General features: G+C 42.9%; 1 protein-coding gene across 6 annotated transcripts in view; it reads left to right on the forward strand.

Annotated features, from left to right (window-relative positions):
- PALM2AKAP2 (PALM2 and AKAP2 fusion) overlaps positions 1 to 16,769 on the forward strand; it is a 266,500-nt gene extending 249,731 nt beyond the window's left edge. For 5 of the 6 annotated variants that reach the window (XM_054281676.1, XM_054281727.1, XM_054281683.1 and 2 more), the window contains 3 exons: positions 6,482 to 6,660; positions 9,832 to 9,870; positions 16,087 to 16,769. In XM_054281676.1, coding sequence (XP_054137651.1) covers positions 6,482 to 6,660; positions 9,832 to 9,870; positions 16,087 to 16,179 — 311 coding nt within the window. In that variant the 3' untranslated portion in view covers positions 16,180 to 16,769. The remainder of the gene's footprint in view (positions 1 to 6,481; positions 6,661 to 9,831; positions 9,871 to 16,086) is intronic. The other variant, XM_054281691.1, reaches the window with a different exon arrangement.
- Positions 16,770 to 20,452: the final 3,683 nt, after the last annotated feature.

Genomic DNA, 20,452 nt, shown 5'->3' on the forward strand with positions numbered 1-20,452 from the left:
AGATGCTGATCATCCTTACTAAACCCCGTTCTGTGTTCACCCACTGCCGCATGGTAGCGTGACATGTCCATCGCTGTGCTGCTCAGACCACCCACTGAAATTTAGGATCGTTTCAGGGAAGCACAGCAGCAGTTTTTACAGCTGTGTGGCTATTTGAAAGACAAACATCCAAGACTGTCCTTAATAGGTTTCCTGTTCTCTTGCACGCCATTAGGGAAGTGCAGAGTAAGTGAAGATGTGCAGATTTTGGGGTATGAATTTGATATCTTTTTCTGTGTGTTTTGCTTTCTGTTTTGCGGTCTTGGTCTTAATAGCTTTGTCTTGTAAAATTATATCCAGAGTTATGGGTTGCCATGTATTTTAGCTGGTGTTATTCACTACTGAATTAAACAAGCAACACAAACAAATTGTTGAGTAGATTCAGTGGAAGTCCTCTAGACCGATCAGTTTCTGCGTTCTTTTTCTGACATTCACAGCAGTTACAGCACATCTGTCTCCCCATTCCCCTTCTCAAGAAATAATGTCAAACACTGATGCCTTCTAAATATAATACAGAAAAAAAAAAAATTAAAAAAAAAAAACCCAGAAACACACACCAGGCTTATTTCTGCGTAGATTTTTATTAAGCATATACCTGCATATGCTTTGCAAGTGCCTGTAGGGTTTATTAACAGTGGTGATTGTGAAAAAGTATTCATTCTACCAAAAGTACTTAAATGCTGTCTTTATTTCCACTGGTGTAAATACAAGCCAGTGGTAGTAATTTTCTTTTGAAAGTCATGGTAAGTTTGAATCAGAAGTAGATTTAGCCCCTTATTCAGTATGATTGTGAACTTGGAGTTTTATGGAGCACATAAATAGAGAATACTTAGTTCAGTTTCTTCTGCAAAGAGGATGATCTTAACATGTATTTTTTGAAAAAAATGTAGCAAATACCAGTCTTTTCTTTGAAGTACTACTGTTATAACTCCTAGTATAGCATTTTCCATAAGGATCCTTTCTAATCTGAGGTGTTCTGAGAAATATCTGACAACACATGAGATACAGGGCACTACAGACGTCAGTTAGGAGGACTTGTTTCATAAAGGTGTGCTCATGACTGTGTTCAAAAACAGCATCATCTGCAGTGAAAGTGCTCAAAATGGGGTAGATAATGATTGTGTTTTACTCAGAAGTGATGTTGGATGGGCTGCTGACACTAATGCTTGTTTTAACAGAGCTTCTAGGAAAACAACATATTTCTGCTTTCTCTACACAACAAGGCATTTACTTTGTGTCTGTAAAAATGTTTGTCGTAAATTACATTCTAGAGAAAATTATAAACTTCTGTTTATAATGAATCATTCCAGACAGTTTCCTTTAAATGTCCAACTGCCATATGTTCAAGAAAGAAAATTGGGATCTCTTAGCCAGTGACTCAAGCTACTGCAATTTGCAGCCGATGACAAGGCAAAGAAATAATTTCTAGGAAAAGATGAATAAGTGTCATTGGTTAAGACTACCATTGATCAAAAAACCCGCAAAGAACATTGGCAAAGTTCTTCTTAGTTCTTCTACTTTTAGTGCTTGCTGAACAGCAGACGTGCTCAGCATAGCTCTCCAGCTGCAGGACCCTTAGCATTGGAAGTTGTATAAACCTCACCTCTCATAAAGTTCATCTCCTCCTTGCTGTCCCTTTAGCCAGTTATATTGCTGTTAACACCTGCAGGCATCCTTAGAAATAGGGTGGAGGAATACCATGTAATCTCTTGAGAGATTGCAGCAACTTCCCTTTTAATAGTTACAGGATCTTTTCAATATTTGTGAAAGAAGTCAAAATATAATTTAGCAGAGTCACAAACATCAGGCTGTTAGGATAGACAGAGCAGAGGTGACATACAGATCAGAAAAGAAAACCTGTTTCTGCTGGGGCCAGTAAGGAATATGCTGTAGAATATGTCTGGTACTGTAGTATGTATATCTAGTTTCACAAAGAAAAATAATAGCAGTTCTACTACTGATGGTAATAATAAAGAAGAAACAGAGGTATTTCTGTCGGCAAATTGCCTTTTCCAAGGAAAGAACTGGCACATCAGGATACCTCAGCAGGAAGGGATTAAGCGGTCAAGTATAAATTTGAAAAATCTGTTTCTAATCCTTAAGTGTGGAAGTGCATACTTACTGTTTTGAGAAGGCATAATAATAAACTTAATTAGCAATGGCCTAAAAATCAGGCTCTATTTAGGTGGTGGTCTGGGCATAGTAGCTTTTTTAGGACTCCTGGTGTTTCCTGACTACTTACTTATTACTGCTGCTCCCCTTCTGTGCTTTGAACCGGGTGGATACTGACATAGGTAACAGAAAGACAAACCATGAAAAGGGACTGCAGTGAACTGCAGTGTAATTTAACTGAAGTGTGGCAGATTAACACAGTTCATGTAGGTGTATATGTGCAGTAACTGCTGATTACTTTAGATAGCAAACAGTCTGTCTTTACTCACCCTGACATGCAACTTCATAGAACCGATGGTAACACTCAGCTTGTCTGCCAATCACTCAGCACAATCCAAAAGGTCTTTTAGTAATAAACTTCTGTACTGATAACAATTATCCTTTAAAATTGTTTGTTGATGCTTTGAAACAACCTTTTAACCCATCTCAGACCACTGAATTGAGACGCAGAGTAATTTCAGTGGAATGTGTACACTCTTCTCCAGGGCACTCCTGGAAAGGTAAAGATGAAGAACCTATGTGAATTTTTCCCAGAGAAGTTGGGTTTCCTGCATGAGGAGACTCAAGAAAGACCAAAGTGCCAGAGTATTGCTGTATGGATAGTCACCATGGATCCCAAAATATTTCTGGAGCACTATTGAAAACTGAATGTCTCCTGGAGCTCCTGCTGCACTTGGTGTGGTGTGAGCAGCTGCACAGCAAGACAGTGGTTTCCTCCAACAACGTGCAGGTGGTACAGCATCTCTCCTGGGCAGAGGAGAGGGGGCTGTCTGATAGTTTATTTGAGCAGGATGATGAGTGTGTGACATGAGACGAATCCAGCATAAGCATGGTTATGTAATTCCCGTGGTTTTTGTTACTCCTTTTATTAGAAGTAACTTTGACTATGCAGGACTTGTATCTAAGTTCCTGTAGTGCCTGGCTCTGAGTAGTCCTGTTCCTCAAAAGGAGGTGTGAGAATCATTACAGGGGAGGTCTTGGTTCAGTGAAGGCTTTTCATCTCGAGCCAAACCCTTTGTCAATATCCGCTGTCTCAGGATGAGAGATGAGGGGAGTACCTTGCAGAGAAACCATGCCTGAGAGGTACTTTGGGAAGCTGCCACATCTGCCTTTTTGGTGTTGTCACTTAAGTATTGCCAGGTGAGGCATAAAGCTCATTGTGCTTGTGTGCAGGCACTCGAACACTTGCACAAGCATCAAAGAGAACTGGCCCCCATGCACATCTTCTGTTGCCCTCAGCTGATGAACTAAATGAGAGAACTTCAGTGGGTGTTGAAAGCTCAGTGATGAAGTTGCGGCTTAGACACACAAGCAGTCAGATACCTCTAAATTGTCAGTAACTGTGAGGGATGTGTACATGCTGTCCTTTTCTTTCTTCTCTCTACTTTCTTACCCTGAGTGGCAGCTGTGGAGTTTAAGCCTCCATCAGAGAAACCACTTCAGCTTCAAAACCATTTTCCACTTCAATTTTTCTCTAATAAAGACCTATGTTTAGGAAGCTTCTCAGGTTCAGCCATAGCCTGAAGATACTTTTTGTGTAGTGGGAAGAGGAGCAGAAACTTTGGGCAAGATATTTCAGGGTCGTTGCAAAATTTTTAATGCCTTGTATGCATGTACACAAAGGAACAGATATAATACATATGTATGAACTCCCTCTTCAAATCAGAATTATGAGAAAGCCTAAAGTAGAAATGTTCATGGAAGATGCTGTTTCGTTACCCCTTTATAGGCAGTGGTATGGAAAAAGAAAGTTAATAATTTTCTCCAGGGATTTCCCTGGAGTGCTCATCAGTCATCCCCAGAATACTTCCAGGAGTGCCTTAACAACATACCAACCAAGTTCATTTGCCTGTTGCGTTCTTACTCCCTCCCTAGTGGAGGATGTCTGTGAAGTGGGAGAATCTTTGAGACACACTTTATTTACTGTTTGCTTGTTTGTGGTTTTGCATATTTGCATTGTTCACCTGGTGCTCAAGAAGAGCAGAGAAGCCCGCGTTTCACCTGGAGTGGTAATGAGGCTATGTGTTACTAGAGGAATCTTTTTTTTTTAAATGTACTTAAGCAATGCCCTGAGTCCAGCACAGACTGGTTTCCTGCTGAAATGTCTTACTTTGAAAATTTTTCTCTGCTATGCAAATGTCTTAAAAAAATTTCAACAGCATCTCTAAGTAAAAAGTAAATGTGTGTTTATAGATTTGGGATGCTGTAGCCTTCATATAAATACAGACATGTATAATATGTGTACATATATTGTGTATGTATGTATATATATATATATAAAATATGTATATGTACATGCAATACAAAGCTTGGAGTCAATGATTTCTTGAAGGTCTCTTCCAATGTTAATGTTTTTCTCATCTGTCATAATGGAAATTGATGGGGCTTGCATCCGAGGCAAACAGTCCTGCATGAAGATATCCCCTTTCTTAAATGGAAATCCCCAAAACCTACAATTTGCATTGTTTGCCAGGTGAAGGGGAATGAAAGGATCTCTTTTCAGCCATTAGGCTTGTTTGTAGATTTGAGCATCCTGTGGTGTGTGTATCCCCGGAGAAGGTACAAGTTGGGCAGACATCTGAGAAGCCTCATTCTTCCCCCATTACGTACATCCATCCAAGGCAATTACTAGTGTAAGGATGAAGTCCTTAATCACCAAGATATCTGACCCTTAATCAGGCCTTTCATTTTCACCACGCTTTTTTACCCAGTGGGCCTAATTGGCAGGGTGTCAGTAGTTTCAAGTCTCTCCTGCTGATCAGTCTAAGCTGTCACACATGGGTGCAGCTGGGCAGCTCAGACCTACTGTTGGTCTCTGCTTTGGCAGCATAACTCCTTTTTATCCGTGGAGCAAGTTTTGATGCAACCCAGAGAAGAGCCTGTCCTCATAGAAGCTCCCCCTTCAGTTTCTGGTAGGGTGTTATAAAAAGGATGGATTCCCATCCTCATCACTGCCCAATTAATTAAGCTTAAATTAGGCTAAAATTAAGCTTAAATTAATGAGACTAATAAACTAACCATGCTGGGTTTTTCAACACTGATCAGAAATGGAAAACCCTGGCAGGGGAAGTTCTTGTAAAAGTACCTCTGGAGTGTTGGCTCACTTCTACTTTCAAGAATAAATCGTGTTGATTTTTGCAGGAGATTTCAAGGCTGCTCTCTAGTGGCTGCAACTGTCATAACGGTTTTTAAAGGCCCAGCTAGGATTTTCATTTGTTTTATCAACAAGTTTCCTGAAAGTCAGCATGATCCTTCTGATTATTTCACTTATTTTTAAGAGGTTTGCAGTGGGTATTTTTCTCTTCATGGTATTTTCTTTACATTCATTGAAATGTCTTATTTCAAAGAGTTGATGATGGTCTGATGGAAAAGGAAACGTGATTTTCATTCAGCATTTCTTTCTCCTGTCACAGCCATCATATCATTCCCATGACCTGCCGCCGTCATCCTCATTTTTCCCAGCAGGACATGGTGGGTGGTTCACCCCAAGTCAGCGCCTGGTGATGGGAAAGTCAGGCTGTCCTTCCCAGGGAAGTGTGGGTTGTCCACCTGTGAGTCCTACTGCAGCTTACAGGCTTTTCCTGGAGTGCCTTTTACCTGCCTTTGGGGTCACTGTGCTCAACACAGTAACCTTCCATGGGATGCAATGGACTCAGCCAGAGAGCAAAACGAGTTCTCTTTGGCTTTCCTTCAGGAGGGAACTCAAAGGCCATATCTGAACCAAGAGTTTATAGGACAGAGACCTGATCCTCTTCTGCCACAGGAGCACTCTTTGCAACCTGCAGGAAACTGCTGCAGGGAAGAGCAGCGCTGAGGATCGACCCAAAGCCTTTCTTGCTTACAAAGCAGATAAAAAGCACTGGAAAAAGAGAAGGCAGCTGTGTTTAACAAGATGCCTTCTTTGGCTGTCTCGTGCATGGTCCCTGTGTTGCACTGGCTGAGCAAGAAAAAAATCATCTTGTGGTTTTCCAGAATCTTACAAACATTTCCAAATCACAGAAATGTATCCTGTAGGAGGAAACGGGTATTTCAAGCAGATGCTTTTGTAAATGGTGGTTTTGTAAAAAGATTTTGTAGTGGGTTACAGGAAGAGGGAGAATTTTTTTTAAAGTCTATAACCATCCTGATTTACCAGATTGTTTCATAGACTTCATTCCAAACTGTTTCCTCGTTCAAAATGTGCTGGAAATGCTTCTCCAGCTGTCATCGTTGGTAAACAATTAGTGAGTCCTCAGCTTAGAAGGGGTCATTGTTTTTCATGTCATTGCAGGGAAGATAGAGAAGATCAAGCCTCCTCCATCCCCCACCACAGAAGGCCCTGCCTCGCAGTTGGACCCTCCACCCGAGGAGTCTGCAGGAGCCCAGCGACCCAAGAACCTGATGCAGACCCTGATGGAGGATTATGAAACACACAAAACCAAGAGACGAGAAAGGATGGACGACAGTGCGGTAAGCGCAGTTCTCCTTCTCCCTTCATCCTCTGGGATAGAGACCATGACTTGCAAGAACGAACAGACACTGAAAAAGGTCATTTCACCAGAATCTGATCAGATCACCTTGCAAGTGGGTAAGGATTTTAACACATTGCAAGGGGCAGGTGTTCGAAACGGAAGGATGCAGGCCAGTGAAGAGGAAGAGTGTGTCACTGCAAATATTAAAGGCAGCTCATATTATGTTTAATTTTCACTAATTATGTTAACTAATAATAAGAGCAGTGTGTAGCTGCCCTGTAATTGGCAGATTCTGTTAATTCACACATCACCAGGACCCTCCAATGGTTTATTTTAGCAGTGCATTGAAATTTGTGGATCAAGCATGTATTCACACCCGTGTTTGTAGACTGCCCCCCGCCATCCCCAAAATCCAATCCAAGTGTGCTCAGTCTTCACTGTAAGTTGATAATTTCCCCAGAAACCAGCAGTTGTGGAACTAGACTGGGAGTTAACTTGGATCCTTCAACAGCTGGCATGTTGTTGCTGGATTTGTTGTCTTCCTTCCACACAAGCAGTAGTAAAGTTCATCTGAATTAAGGTGTTTCTGAATTAAGGTAGTCTTTATTAGAGACACTAATAAGGAGAGCTACAGATTTTTTAACTGGAAGTATCAAAATTCAGGAAAATGTCTTTTTCCTAAGAGAGCATGAGCTGTTTCTTATTCAGAGTCATTATTACTGTGCAATGAGTGCAGAAGGTAGTAAGATACAAGTTCAGTGTCAGAGTCAGTATTTGCTGAAGCAGCCAAAGTCCTCCAGACATTTCCCAGAGATGTCTGAACAATGACCCTACCGCCAAGGATGCTCCAACAAAACTGCTTTCTAGTAGTGTTCACTAAAGTCAGGTTCTTATTAGGAGTATAGATATAAGTGAAGTTTTGTAACAGAAGCACTGCACTAGTGTGGCAGCTTTTAGTTGCTTGTGGACATTGCACAGTAACAAAAGGCAGTAAAAATCAGAAAGAATGCAATGTGGAGGGGTCCTGTTGCACTTTTGTTGGCTAACTAAAAATGCAGATAGATTTGTTTCCAGTGCACCCCTGAATTTCTGGTCCCTTATTCTACTGAGGCCACTGAAGAACAAGGTTCCATTGCCCATCAGACTTCTACAGCAAATAGAAAACCAGCTTGTGCACAGGAGCATGTCTCGTTCTGGCAGTGGCATCTTGGGGCCACATCTTAGGAAGGAGCCACTCTGGTTTCTCTCCCTCCCCAAAGCACCCAGTGAAACGGGGTGGTCCCACCTGCTCTGGTGGGTGCTGTTTCCTGGCATCTCCCCAGAGCATCTGTCCCTGAAGGGGCTCAGAGGCTTGCAGGGCAACACCCATGACCTTTGCAGAAGCTGAGAGGAACATTAAAAAGAGTTGGGTGTAAAACACCCACTGTGCAAACCAGCACTGGAGTCCCGCACCGAGACCATTGGCCTGGTGGCTGCAAAATTAGAGCAGCTGCTCTGCTCTGGGGTGGCACTCAGCTTGTACTCACCCTGTGCTCTTCCTCTGCCCCTGTGAAGAGTGAAGGTGACCTGCCCAGCCTGTGAAGTGGTAGCTTGTGCTGGAATCTTAGGTCCTGCTCATTTATTTACCTGAGCACAGTTCCTCAAGTGCTTGCAGAACTGCACACATGCTCCCTGGAAAGTGGACTGGCCACAGTTGCCTGGTCTCTGCTGCAGTTTGAAGTGATGTCCTGTCCAGAGTGCTGGTCAGTGGTCAGGGCAGTGTCTGACCACAGAGGTGTGCTCTGGGTGCCATCTCAGCTCTCCACTGCTGCTAAAGCCGCACAGCCACTGACAACCCAAAGATGCACTGCCAGAGCATTGGTGCCACTGGGACAACCCGTGGGATAGATCCTTTTCTGGCATGAATTTTCAAGGCTTCAGTGAATTTGAAAAGTCCTAGTGCACACCAGTGTCCCACAGTGTTGAGGCTCATCGTCATTCTCCTCTTCTGTAAGCCCACTGCATGAAGCCAAACGATTTTTTTGCTGCCCACCCAAAATCCTATTGGATGTCTGTGTCCTGCAGAGCCCAGAGAGAGCTTCCTGAGATCAGTGGGAGTGTTTTGTTTCTTTTCCCTGGCTTTTTCCACTCTCCTTTGGTAAACAACTCTGCCATTGCCTTTGTCTGTCAATGGTATAATTTTAATAAGAAGTGCTGCACTTGTACCGCTGTCAGTTTGAGTGACTATTTTGTAGTCCAGGCTAAGCAACTATTTATTTAAAAACCAAATAGCTTTAATTTGTCAGCAGAGAGCATGTGAGCAGTGTTCTCAGGAAAAGGTTTTTCTGTAACTAAAGAAACAAAATAGCCAATCACTGCACTGTTTTTAAAAATACACTAAATACAGCAGGATTAGGAGCATAACTGACAACCAGACAGGCAGCTGCTCCTTGGAGTGTTATGTCCTGAGAGCTGAATGTGGCTCAGCATTGCTCAGTGTGAGTGAGGAGAAACAGAGACTTCCTCAAGTACTGGAAGCAGAAAGGGTGCCTGGCACGGCAGCCATGGTCTCCTGAATGGAGAGATTTGTGGAAAGGTTTCACGTCCATGGGAACTCCCGTCCATGCTGAGCACACCAGCAGTACTGATGTACAGAGATCCACTTTCACCCTGTGTAAGACACAACGAAAGACAGGAGGGTGGTTTCTGTAGGGCATTTACCCTCTGAGTCTCTCCTTCAGGCACCACCACCTTCTGTTTCATGTCTGGCTTCAGTGGCTTTAGTGGCTACAACGTGGCCTCTGTGGTCAAGGCTTGTGGGTCGTGCCTTTCAGAAAGAGAGGGCAAATCAAGCACATCTTGGAAGAGCTGTACTGCTCAGGAAGGGGGGCAGTTTCTTCCAGAGGATGTGTGGCAGTACAGGTTTCAGGAGATGAGTGAAAGAGAAAAAGCAGCAGCAAGGAAATGGGTCAAGCACTGATGGTAAACAAGACTGAGACTGGCCAAGCAACGTCATTAAAATAACACCAAACTGCCTAATCTTCACTTTTTATTTTTTATGACACTAAGTTGCTTGAAGTTTTATACTGTGCAATGTGCCAGTTCTTAGAATTTCTGTAATTTGTTCTTGTTTCCTAGTTATAACATGCTTGTTCAATGTACTAATATTGGTCTTTTCCCTTTCTACCAGTACACCTGTAAATTACTGTCTAGCAAGGTTACTTCTGAGGTACTTTTCAAGTGCTTGTTTATTTTTGCTTCTTCTTGCATGGTGATTCCAAGTGCATGTTGCTACAGTTGTCATTTTCATAGTTTGTTCCAGTGACATTTCATATAAAAAATATGTGTGTGTGTGTGATATTCTCTTATATCTCTCATCAGCAAATATTTGTGTGGCTGGTTTTCTAACCCTTGGATTCTAGTTATAATTTATGGCATGGGAGGGGTTGTAATTAAAGGGATGAGAGCTGTTGCCTGGGACTGCAGCATTCCTGAGGTGAGAAATAAGAACTTCCCCTTAATCCCCCTTACTGTTTATTTAGCGGGCAAAGCTAAACCTGGGATCCAAGTGTCTTCAAATGCTGCATGAAACTTCGGTGGCTTTCCTTTGTCTTTGATTACAATGTATTTAATACTATGAAAATCTCTAGTATTTTATAAAAAAAACTTGCACACCATCTGTGATCTATGGAAGAGTCAGATCCGAGTGCATGGCCTCAGTCTGTTTCATATTGTGAACCTTTCCTTGTCCTTGTCTGTTGTGATGTGATGACTGATCACAGTCCCACAACTTAGCATCAGTGTTTGTCTCAGGGTGGAATAAACCCAAATCTGCCAAGTAAAGGGTATTTACAGTGACATTCAGTATTTAAGCAAAGTAGTAATTGGCACAGTCCTTATATCCCCAAAGCTGGACTTTGCCAAAGGAAGTAATTTTAAGAGCAGGAAGTTGGTACTAATGACAATGTTTGTTTCTGCAATGTTTGTTAATGAGGTGCTCAGTAATATGTGTATTTCAAATGCCTGTAATTTTCTCTGCAGATTGTGGTAATGACTGATACTTATTTGTCCAACATCAGCACTTTTTCATAAACCTGAATCTTCTATTTCTTTTTCTATTCCATAATATATTTGACCCCATCAGCTACCTCAAGACAAGTACATGAACATTTTCTGACCTGGAGAGTAAAGCAAAGACAAGCCATTTCTTATTCATTAAATAATTTATAGTAAGTTTTATCGCACTGATACATGCCAGTGATTGATCTTTGTGTATTTATAGATAGTTAAATCAGTATCAGAGCAGTGTGCTTTCAGAGTCCTGGTTTTAAACAGAGGTTGTGCCTTTTCTCCTCCATAATATATGCACAATAATCTAAGTTAAGATTTGTGAACAGCAGGTAGTGATCAGAGTGTTCAATGTTGTGTGAGAGGCAGAAGTTCAGGTGTAGTTTTTACCGGCCCAGGCCGTGGTCTTCTGCTGGGAAGAGTTTTGTGTCCAGCTTGTGTTATGGTAATGATACAAAGAGTAAGGAGCTGAAAAAGAGTATGTTTGAATGGGAAATGGGCTAGAAATAAAAAATACTGTAGGACACAGCAATTCCTCATGCAAGTGAAAGTATGTTCTCTGGCTATTCCCCAGCATCCATCCTCAAACTGAAGAAACCATGTGATTCTCACTGGAAATCTTCAGCTGAAACTAGGCAGGTTGTTTCAGAAACAACAGCAAGACTCCAGGTACATATGTCCCTACTCTCTGTCCTGTGAGACACAGCTGCCCTGTGTCTCCTGTTCACCAGAGCCTTCCAAAATGCGCTGTGGTGCAGGCAGGTGGCTCAGTTTTAATCACTCTAGCTGTGCCAGTTGTGCCTGCCCTGGCTTGGGAGCAGGGGCATCCACACAGTGATTCTGACAATTCCACTCTGGAAAGCAGAACACAACCCCCCAGCAGGGCACAGTAAGTGCTGAAGTTCAGCTACCACAGCAGCTACATCCTGGGTGATATGTTGCATCTCCCACAGATTCCTGCAGCCTGTAATAGCAGCACACCCCACTGCTGTTTAGAGACCTAAGTGCATGCCCTTGTATAGGATATTTTTATCCTCAGAACTCTCTGGTTTTGGCCTTACAGCTATACATACATTCAAATGTACAGGACACTAGCTTGAGTTTCCATAATGCCAGTCATGCTGTAGCAGATAACTGCAGTAAGGTGATTTATGCAACATTAAAGGCTACTGCTGAAAATTTTTGTGTTACTAAACAGAAGATGAACTAGATTTCATGATATTAGATTTGATGGCATGAGGCACACAGTTCAGGTTTTAATACTTAGAAGCAGCAATTTAATACTGCCACTGTCTTGTTTCAAGTAAACAAATTTTAGTCTCAGATGCCCAGCTCCTCACTGTGTTTACTACCAGTCTGGGTATTCAGTAAACAGCATTAAGTGGGGACAGTAAAAAAATACCTTCATGCAGAAGAAATAGATGTTCTCTTGGTAGTTCCAGCATTTAAAGCATTTTTCATTCCTGAGCAGGAACACTCACATCTGCTGGAGCAGGCAGCTTCTTGCCTGCATTTGCGCTTCCATCTCTTCATGCACACTGTGCTCCATGAATGTGTTTTCTGCAGCAACTTTACCACCTAGTACTCACAGAGTTTAGACATGCAGACCTTTGCATTTTCTGTTTTCTCCTCTTCTTTTAGTTCTTCCAGATTCAGATGGAAATAATCAGTTAAATATTAAACCACAGAAAAACGTTTTGCTTTCACATCAGTTTTGCTACTACTGTTCAACAAAAATTGTCATGTACTATATAGCAGTCAGTTTTATGATTGCTCAAAAATAACACAACTATTTCAGTGGTTGTGATAAATATTAATTGGGCTAAAGAATATATATATATATATATATAGCTTACTCTTGTTGTCAGTAAAGGAGCTCTTATTAAAGCTGTAAGTTGTGTGCTGGGTTTGTAAGATCAGCATGATGGAAAAATCAGCACGATGATGGAAACTCTCCATCTCTAGGATGGATAGAAGAATTATTCATATGCCACCTAAAAGTGACAGCTGTTTCAATTTTTTCCCCAAAATCCTCAAAAAATAAATTAAATCTTCAAGGAAAGAACCTTCTGTAATTCTTAGCGAGACCTTGAGTGGCAACCACAAGATCCATAAAGACGTTTTCTGCAGAGAGGTGAAGAGCAGTTCTTACAGCCCTGCATATCTTTTGTCTTTCCCTCACACATACTTCTGTTCTCCAAGTTCTTCCTCTTCTACTACAGCTGGTATTCAAATCACCTCTGCCAAATAAGACATTTTATGTAACATTGCTTTTTTCCCTGGTGTGGACTTTTCAATAGGACATAGTTCACAGGCTGGAGGAGCCTAAGCTTAAGTGAAGCCCCTGCTTCATGATCTTCCTGCAGTTGTGGCCCTGGCTGCCTTAGGACAGACACCCTGAGCACCAATCTGCCCCTGCCTGCAGCCACTCAGTTGATGCAGGGCATTATCAAGGAGGGTGCTTGTGAAGCATTGACATAGCATTTTTGACTTGCTGTGGAGAGCCTGGAGGTGCTGCACTCATTATGGGTCTAGAGTCAGCCCTGATACCAGCCAAATTTATTTTAAAATTGAGATAGTTGGCTATTTTTAGGCAAGCAGTTTCCTGGGTCATGATTTCAATGCTGCATTGAGGAGTCCCAATTCCCCACTCAGTCATTCCAGTTGCGTGCTATAATTATGCCACTGTTTCCTCTAGAGGGTCTAAAACTGTCAGAGCCTTGTAAAAACAAGGGTTGTTTTAGGTCAAACACTCTTTTCAATAGATAGAAGAATAGAAGAATAATTCTGGAATAACTATTCAAAAGGATCTTTAGTTTATAAGCTGTACCATTTACTGTTAATACTGAGCCAGACTTGATTTCCTGCAAGGTGCAAGTCCACACACTATGCCCTTATGGTACCTCTGATATGAATCTGGATACAGTTTTGCTTGGAGACTCAGCAGCATTTGTAGAAGCTGACAAACTGTGGGGTAGGTGTGCTGACCAGGGATAAATGGAAGAAACCCCATTGCCATCTTTGAAGACAAATAGAAGCTGACTGGTCCAGAGCAGGAATCTTCAAAGTTCAGGTGTCCTGACTGTTGCAATCCATCACCAGAGACCATCCAAATACTGTGATGTCCAGCAAAGAAGCTGCTGATTTCAGGCTGTCCTAAACTATGCAAAATCCATTTTATTTTCAGCTGGCATATTTTGCAGACCAAATTCCACAGACCTTATTTAAAAACATGATGGCAGTTTTAGTTTGCAATTTATGCTGAATGATGCACTGATACCCACTCCCAGTTTTGCTTCTCCATTGTTCAGTTTGAGGTGTCTTTTCTTGGTTTAGGCATTCTGCAGTGAGAGTAACTCCAGTATACCCCTTACAGGCTGATGTCTCAGACCAATTTTTTCCTACTGATTCTCTTCTCTTCTCTTCTCTTCTCTTCTCTTCTCTTCTCTTCTCTTCTCTTCTCTTCTCTTCTCTTCTCTTCTCTTCTCTTCTCTTCTCTTCTCTTCTCTCCTCTCCTCTCCTCTCCTCTCCTCTCCTCTCCTCTCCTCTCCTCTCCTTTTCCTTCTCCTTTTCCTTCTCCTTTTCCTTCTCCTTTCAAGTACATTTGCCCCTCTACTAGGAAAAACAGAAACCACTCAGCCCTGGTCCCTCCTTCTGGTGGTTGTTCTGCAAAAAGAGGAAGCATGATTTTGGGCAGAATTTCAGAACAAAATCCCACTAGTGGAACTGGACTAACTTTGTAGCCATGGTCAGTGCTGAGAATGAGATGGAGTTTTTGTTAAAATTCATCTCTGTTGGCCAGATTTTATCTTTAGGTCTTTGGCTTGTTCAGAGTCATAGTCAAAAGAAACTAAGAGGGCAAAGAAATACTAATGCTGCAAAGTATGTCCTATCTTCAGCTCCTGAATGAAGATCTAGAGGTTACAATTTGCATAAATGCAGCAGTGCATTCTTATTCTCATAAGCAAAGTTATGGTGGCCTGTAATTTCAGCTGGCAGTCAGAACTGATTTTCTGATACTGGCGGTACAGTATGTATTCTTCCAACCACAGCTTGTCATAAGCTGGAAGAAGAATTTCTTTAGTCTTAAATTATTTACTTTTGTTCTAGTCAAGGCTTAAGTCCTCACTGCATGTGACTTTCTTCACAGAAGAATAAAATATCGTCATCCTATCTCAAAAGGTCATCTACTCTTCTGCAGTCAGGGATTGTGCAGAGCAGCTTGCAGGAAGCATTAGGGATGAGGGATGGCCAGCATTGCTTCAATGAAAAGTCATGTGTTTGTTGTGGGATTTTTTTTAACTGACATAAAAAGCTTCAAAAGCTTGCTTCTTTGGGAGAGATGGTTAAAACACACTGAGGATAGACAATTGACATTGCCAGCTCTGTAGTTTCATCATGGAGCTGTTATTCAGTGTTGGTCAGAAAGTAACACTGTCGTGTGCTTCTGTAAGAAGGCTCCAGGCACCTTTATATCTCATTCTGCTCTGTGAAAAACACCCACAGCCATGCATTATTTGCTGAGGAGTGCCTCAGGTGCATCACAATAATGCCTTTTGGTGTTGTCTCTTTTCTTTTTGACTTTCTCAAACCACATGTCAAAATTGTTTCTTACATTTTTATTATTTGTTCGTGTGTATGCATATGTACAAATAGACACAGTGTGTGCATGTACCCCTGTGTATGATGTGTGTATATGAAATACATATAAATATATCAGGTCCATTGTGTACCAGGCTTTGTAGGCCTTCCTCATGTAAATCTCCTTTCACATGTGCATGGAGTGATTTTTCCCTCAGGGATTTCTCACTTTGGTCACAGTGTGCCGTAGCTGCAGCCCCACGACCACGAGAAGGGGCTGGGGGCAGGCACTGCTGCCAAGTCCTGCCCGAGAGGGTGATGTGCTGAAATAGGCGGCTGTCTGCTTCCTGGGCCTCATGTGCAGCTCCAGAGCAGCCTCTGGACAAAGCTGCGGGGTGCTTGCTGGCTCGTGCAGTTTTAGTTTGAAACTAAACTAAACTTGGCCTTGGGGAGAGGACCAAGGCCTGGACAGGGCAAGAGCAGCTGGGCTAGTAGAGGTCAGCTGGGGCTCCCTTGCAGAGAGCCAGATGCTGCCAGATAAGTCCTGCCACTTGTGTCCTCCTGTGGTGTGGCTTTGCTCCTGTGTGCCATCTTCCCTCTCTCACACCAGCGAGTGCTTCCATTGCATGTCTTCCTTCCCGCACAGGGTGTGGCACTGGAGCCCGGTGGGAGGGCCGGCCTGGCTGGTCCCTGCCCACCTGGCTGGTCTCTGCCCACCTGGGTGCACAGTGTGGGACACCCTGAGGGCAGGGCCAGCTGAATGACATCCTGTGCTTTCCTTTTCTCTCCTGACCAGGTCCTGGAGGCAACCAGGGTGAACCGCAGGAAGAGTGCTCTGGCGTTGCGCTGGGAAGCTGGCATTTATGCCAACCGAGAGGAGGATGAATAACCACTCTGCAGTGTGAAGACAGCAACCAGGCATGCCGGAACCAAAAAAATGAGAATGGAAGAAAGAAAAAAAAAAAGCAAACACAAAAACCAACCGTGAAAGCAGCAGCATTTTAGTCCAATATTTATTAAATACACAACAAACTCGATGCACATAGACACAGAAATGATCCAGCTCCTGGCAATCCTAAAACTACAGGAAAAATACACCTAGAAAACAGCCCCTTCTTCTTCCCTCCATCTCCCCCCTGAAATAATGCAATGGAGAGGGTGCAGGGGGTGGGAGGCCTTGGGGTGAGCACAGGAGGGTGATTGTGCCCATGGACCAGACAGGCTGCAGGCATGTGTCAGGAAGTGATTTGTGGAGGAGTCTGCGGCCAGGGCTCACACCTGTATTTCTTGCTGACTGAATTGCCAGCCCTGCTTGTCCCCAGGACCATGGTAGCTCCTGTCAGAACCTCCTGCAGTTCCTTCGCCTCCCACAGCCGCTGCACAAGACCGTCAGCACTAATTCGGCACACTCTTATCCAGCCACAAAACACAAAGATACTGCTCTCTGTTCTGTTTTTTTGAGGAGACTGAAGGGTTGGATTTGGGATTGGGTTGGTTGGTTTTTTTTGGGGAGGGGGGTGTGGGGTGTGGGTTGTGCTCCCCTTTCTAGCAGTTTATCTGTTTAAAACAAGAAAAACCCAACAAACAGGGAGGCAGTTACTGCAAATGTACAATCCAGCAAACTCAGTCAAACAATCCTTGTGTTGCAAACACAAGCCATCACAATTTAGGAGTGGAATAGATGGGGATGAGAGCTAAGCCAAATGGATTACCTTAGCTTTAGGATCCTATATGCTTGCAATATCACCTGAACTCCAGGTTCTCAGAGCATATTTACGCAACAAAGTTTCTAAGTAGAAAATCTGTATTTAGCGGATGACAACTATTTTTTGATGGTGGGGTGGGAAAGAATGGCATATGTGTAAAATCTTTGAAGATGGATAATTTGAAGTAGAAAGGTAGTGGGAAAGGGATACAAATAAAGGACATTTAATTTTTAAATGAGGCAATAAATGAACTAAGCCAGACTCTGGCCTAGAAAGAGGTATGAAATAAAGAAGAAAGAGAGTTATGTCTTCAACTATATTTATACAACTTAAAAAGCCTTTGAAGTAGAGTGCTTTGTGGAAGTCTTCACGTTTCCGGGCAACAAAAAAGCTAAAGGGCATAATGAGTTGGAAGGAATGAGCAAGGAAGAGCAAACAAAGGGAAGAAAATATTATTTTAGCTGTTCAGCCAGTGTTTTCAGCGCTACAAGCAAACCATAGAGCCTTTAGTTATTGCTTAGGCTTGGGATCAGCAGTGAAGGATTAGTGTCTGTGTGTGTGTGTGGGTGTGTGTGTGGGTGTGTGTGGGAGTGTGTGGGGGAGTGCATGAGGCTGGCATACCACAAAGTGTATGGCAGTGCGTGCACTGATTATTTTCTCCACAGCTGTTTACCAGCTATAGGGGTGAGTGCTATTTTTTTTTTTTTTCCGAAAGGGGATATAAAAATAAGGCACTGAGTTAATGCAGTATTTGTGATATTAAAATTTGACCCAACATGGTATTTGCATGAGTCACAATTGCAAAGTTTTGACCAGTTTTGTAAGCTGACGATTAGGAAAAGAAATGTGGTATTTATTCTTGTGCTTCATATTTGTATGTAGTATAGAGGCTGCGGGTTTACTCTTTCTTATCAGCAAGCAATACAATAGGAATATTTTACAACTGGGAACCATAATTTCTGGACTAGAAACCAAAACATTTGGGAGATGATGGGAAAAAAGGCATCAAGCCTTTTTTCCTTAAAAAATATTATTTCTTTTTTATAATCAGTTATTATTTCGGTATCTTTTTAAAAAGTCATCAGCCAGAATACTGTGTTCTCCCTAAGCCATTCCTTGGTTTCATGACCTGCTGTGCTGTTTTATCCTGAAACAGTGAGCTCATTTAAAATGAGTACCAATACTGTGAACATACTTCTGGTGCTTTTTTTAAACAAACACAGAGCTTGCAACCAAATTATTCACCACCACCACACTTCAGTTCCTCCAGCATGTGATTTCTGTCCATGGACACTTACAATTTTCAGGCTTATTTTCAGGGAACTGTAGTAAATACGTTTATATCTACCCATTGACTCAGTTCTTTCCCTGTCCCCTGTAAGTGCTACTGAACTGCAGAAAACCTGCTGAACCAAGAGTTCACTGGATGAGGGCAGCAAGCTTATCTCAAGGAGAGGCACCATGGGGAGGTTCCATGCCTGTGAAATAGTTGTGTATCTAATGAAATGGACCTGTTTTTCAGGCATGGTAATCAAGGGTGAATCAAGGGCAGTTCCTGTCTCAGGGTGGGTTGTTGCCATGCAGCTGTAGGAAAAGCACCAGCACCAGTGCAGCACTAGTGAGACCATATGTCACGTGGCTGCAGGTGTGAGCCCCACACACCTGTGTCAGGAAGATTCCTGGCCTTTGGGGAGAACTTAAGAGAGAAAAAGGAGTTTTCTGAGCATAGGAGATGGCCTCTGTGGTGTGGTGGTCTTGTATTAAATGGCGCTCATCAGATTTCCCCCAGTATTTGCTCCTAAAAGCTGGGTCAACCCTGGACTACCTTCCCAAGAACTTGCATCTTTATTTTCTTTAGTCTGTAGGCCTGTTTTTCCTTCCAGCTTTCTGACTGGAGGCCAGTGACAATAATTACCCATCATAAGACATCTTTTCATGCTTTGTTCTCTGTTATAGAAGCATTTCCTTTCAGCCCCTGCAACAAAAGTATTTCAGTCCAGGACAGACAGACTTTTCACCCAGCAGTTTTTCTCTTCCAGAAATTATGGACACTTATAGTCAGCAGCACATTTAGTGCTGTGGTAACAAGAGTGAGATGCAGTTTACTTGCCTCTGTTATTTCATTTGCATGCTACCAAGCTTAGGTGTTTATAAGTATACGGCAGTAATACATATCTATCTATATATGACTATATCAAATGCAACAAAAGAGCACTATTGCAGAGTTAACTTTGTCTCCACAAAAGAAATGCTCAGATCCTTTCCCGTGGCAAAGACTGGTTTTAATGAAACTGTGTATTGAAAAATAGTTAAGCATTAGCATTTGTGATTATAATTGGTTTGAGGTTACAGTGCAGGTTTTCTGAACAATTTGTTTTTAAAGCTGCCAATTTGGGCTTCATCTTGCTCTGTACTGACATTTCTGAGGGAGAATAGACTAGTCTTGACTTGTTTGGCAACCAAAAGGCAGCATCTTTGTCATGACTTATCAACCAGTTTCAACAATACCTGGCTTTCTGTATGTTAACCACTTAAATGTTATCCTGCTTCTGTTTTATAGTGACTGTGAGGCCTACAATGCAAGTATATAATTATTTTCTCATTAAAATAGAAACCTGTGTTGTGTTTCTATAAAACTGCCTGTTTCTTCATGTTATTGCAGCAAGATGTGCCCCTGAAAGCTGCATGTAGCTGGAAGAAAGTGGCCTGTGTCCCACCTCCTGTGGCAATCACTCGGTCTCTTCCCGTGGCTCTTGACTTGGTGTCTCTGTCTAGAGGTGGGAGAGATCTCTCCCCACTTGGTGGTGTCAATTGCAGGAACAAGGGCATCCCTGCATATTTCTTTTCCACTGTCATGCTTGTGGAGGTTTGCAGAGGCCAAATATGATCAATCTCATGACCTTTCTTTCCTTGCTTCCTTCACCCCTGCAGGAGCCCCAGTGTCCTGTGTGGCAGAGCACACCCTTCAGCCAGCTGTCCATTTGTCACACGCCTGCCTGCAGCAGCCAGCTGCTGGCCCATTGGCCTCACACCCCTCAGGGTCGGCCAGACGAGGGGAGATCCCCTGCCTTGCCCCTGCCAGGAGGCTGCTGCCAGCTTTTCCCTGCAACAGCTGGGAGGGGCCGGAGCACCGGGCATGCACCTCAGGAGGGCCACAGGGACTTGTTGGGATCCGGCCAGGTTCATGCCAGCCTTTGCCCCTCCCTGTGCCGGGAACGGTCAAGTATTTAATTACAGCCCTCTGTGGGAAGCAGCAGAGGACACTGGTGATTTTGGTGGGAGTTGCCAAGGGACAAGTGCTGCCTGCAGTTCGTGCTCTCCATAACACCAGCCGTCTTCTCCCTGTGCAGATAGTATCAGAAATGCCTATGGAGAAAATCAGTTGTGGATTTACTTGCCAGTGTAGTAAATGGAAGTCAAGAAATGGGCTAGAGAACAAGCTTGAAAATTTACCCA

The sequence above is a fragment of the Melozone crissalis genome, unplaced genomic scaffold, assembly GCF_028551555.1.
Source record: "Melozone crissalis strain CALT ecotype California unplaced genomic scaffold, PUWL_Pcris_2 ptg000005l_1, whole genome shotgun sequence".
NCBI classification, from domain to species: domain Eukaryota; kingdom Metazoa; phylum Chordata; class Aves; order Passeriformes; family Passerellidae; genus Melozone; species Melozone crissalis.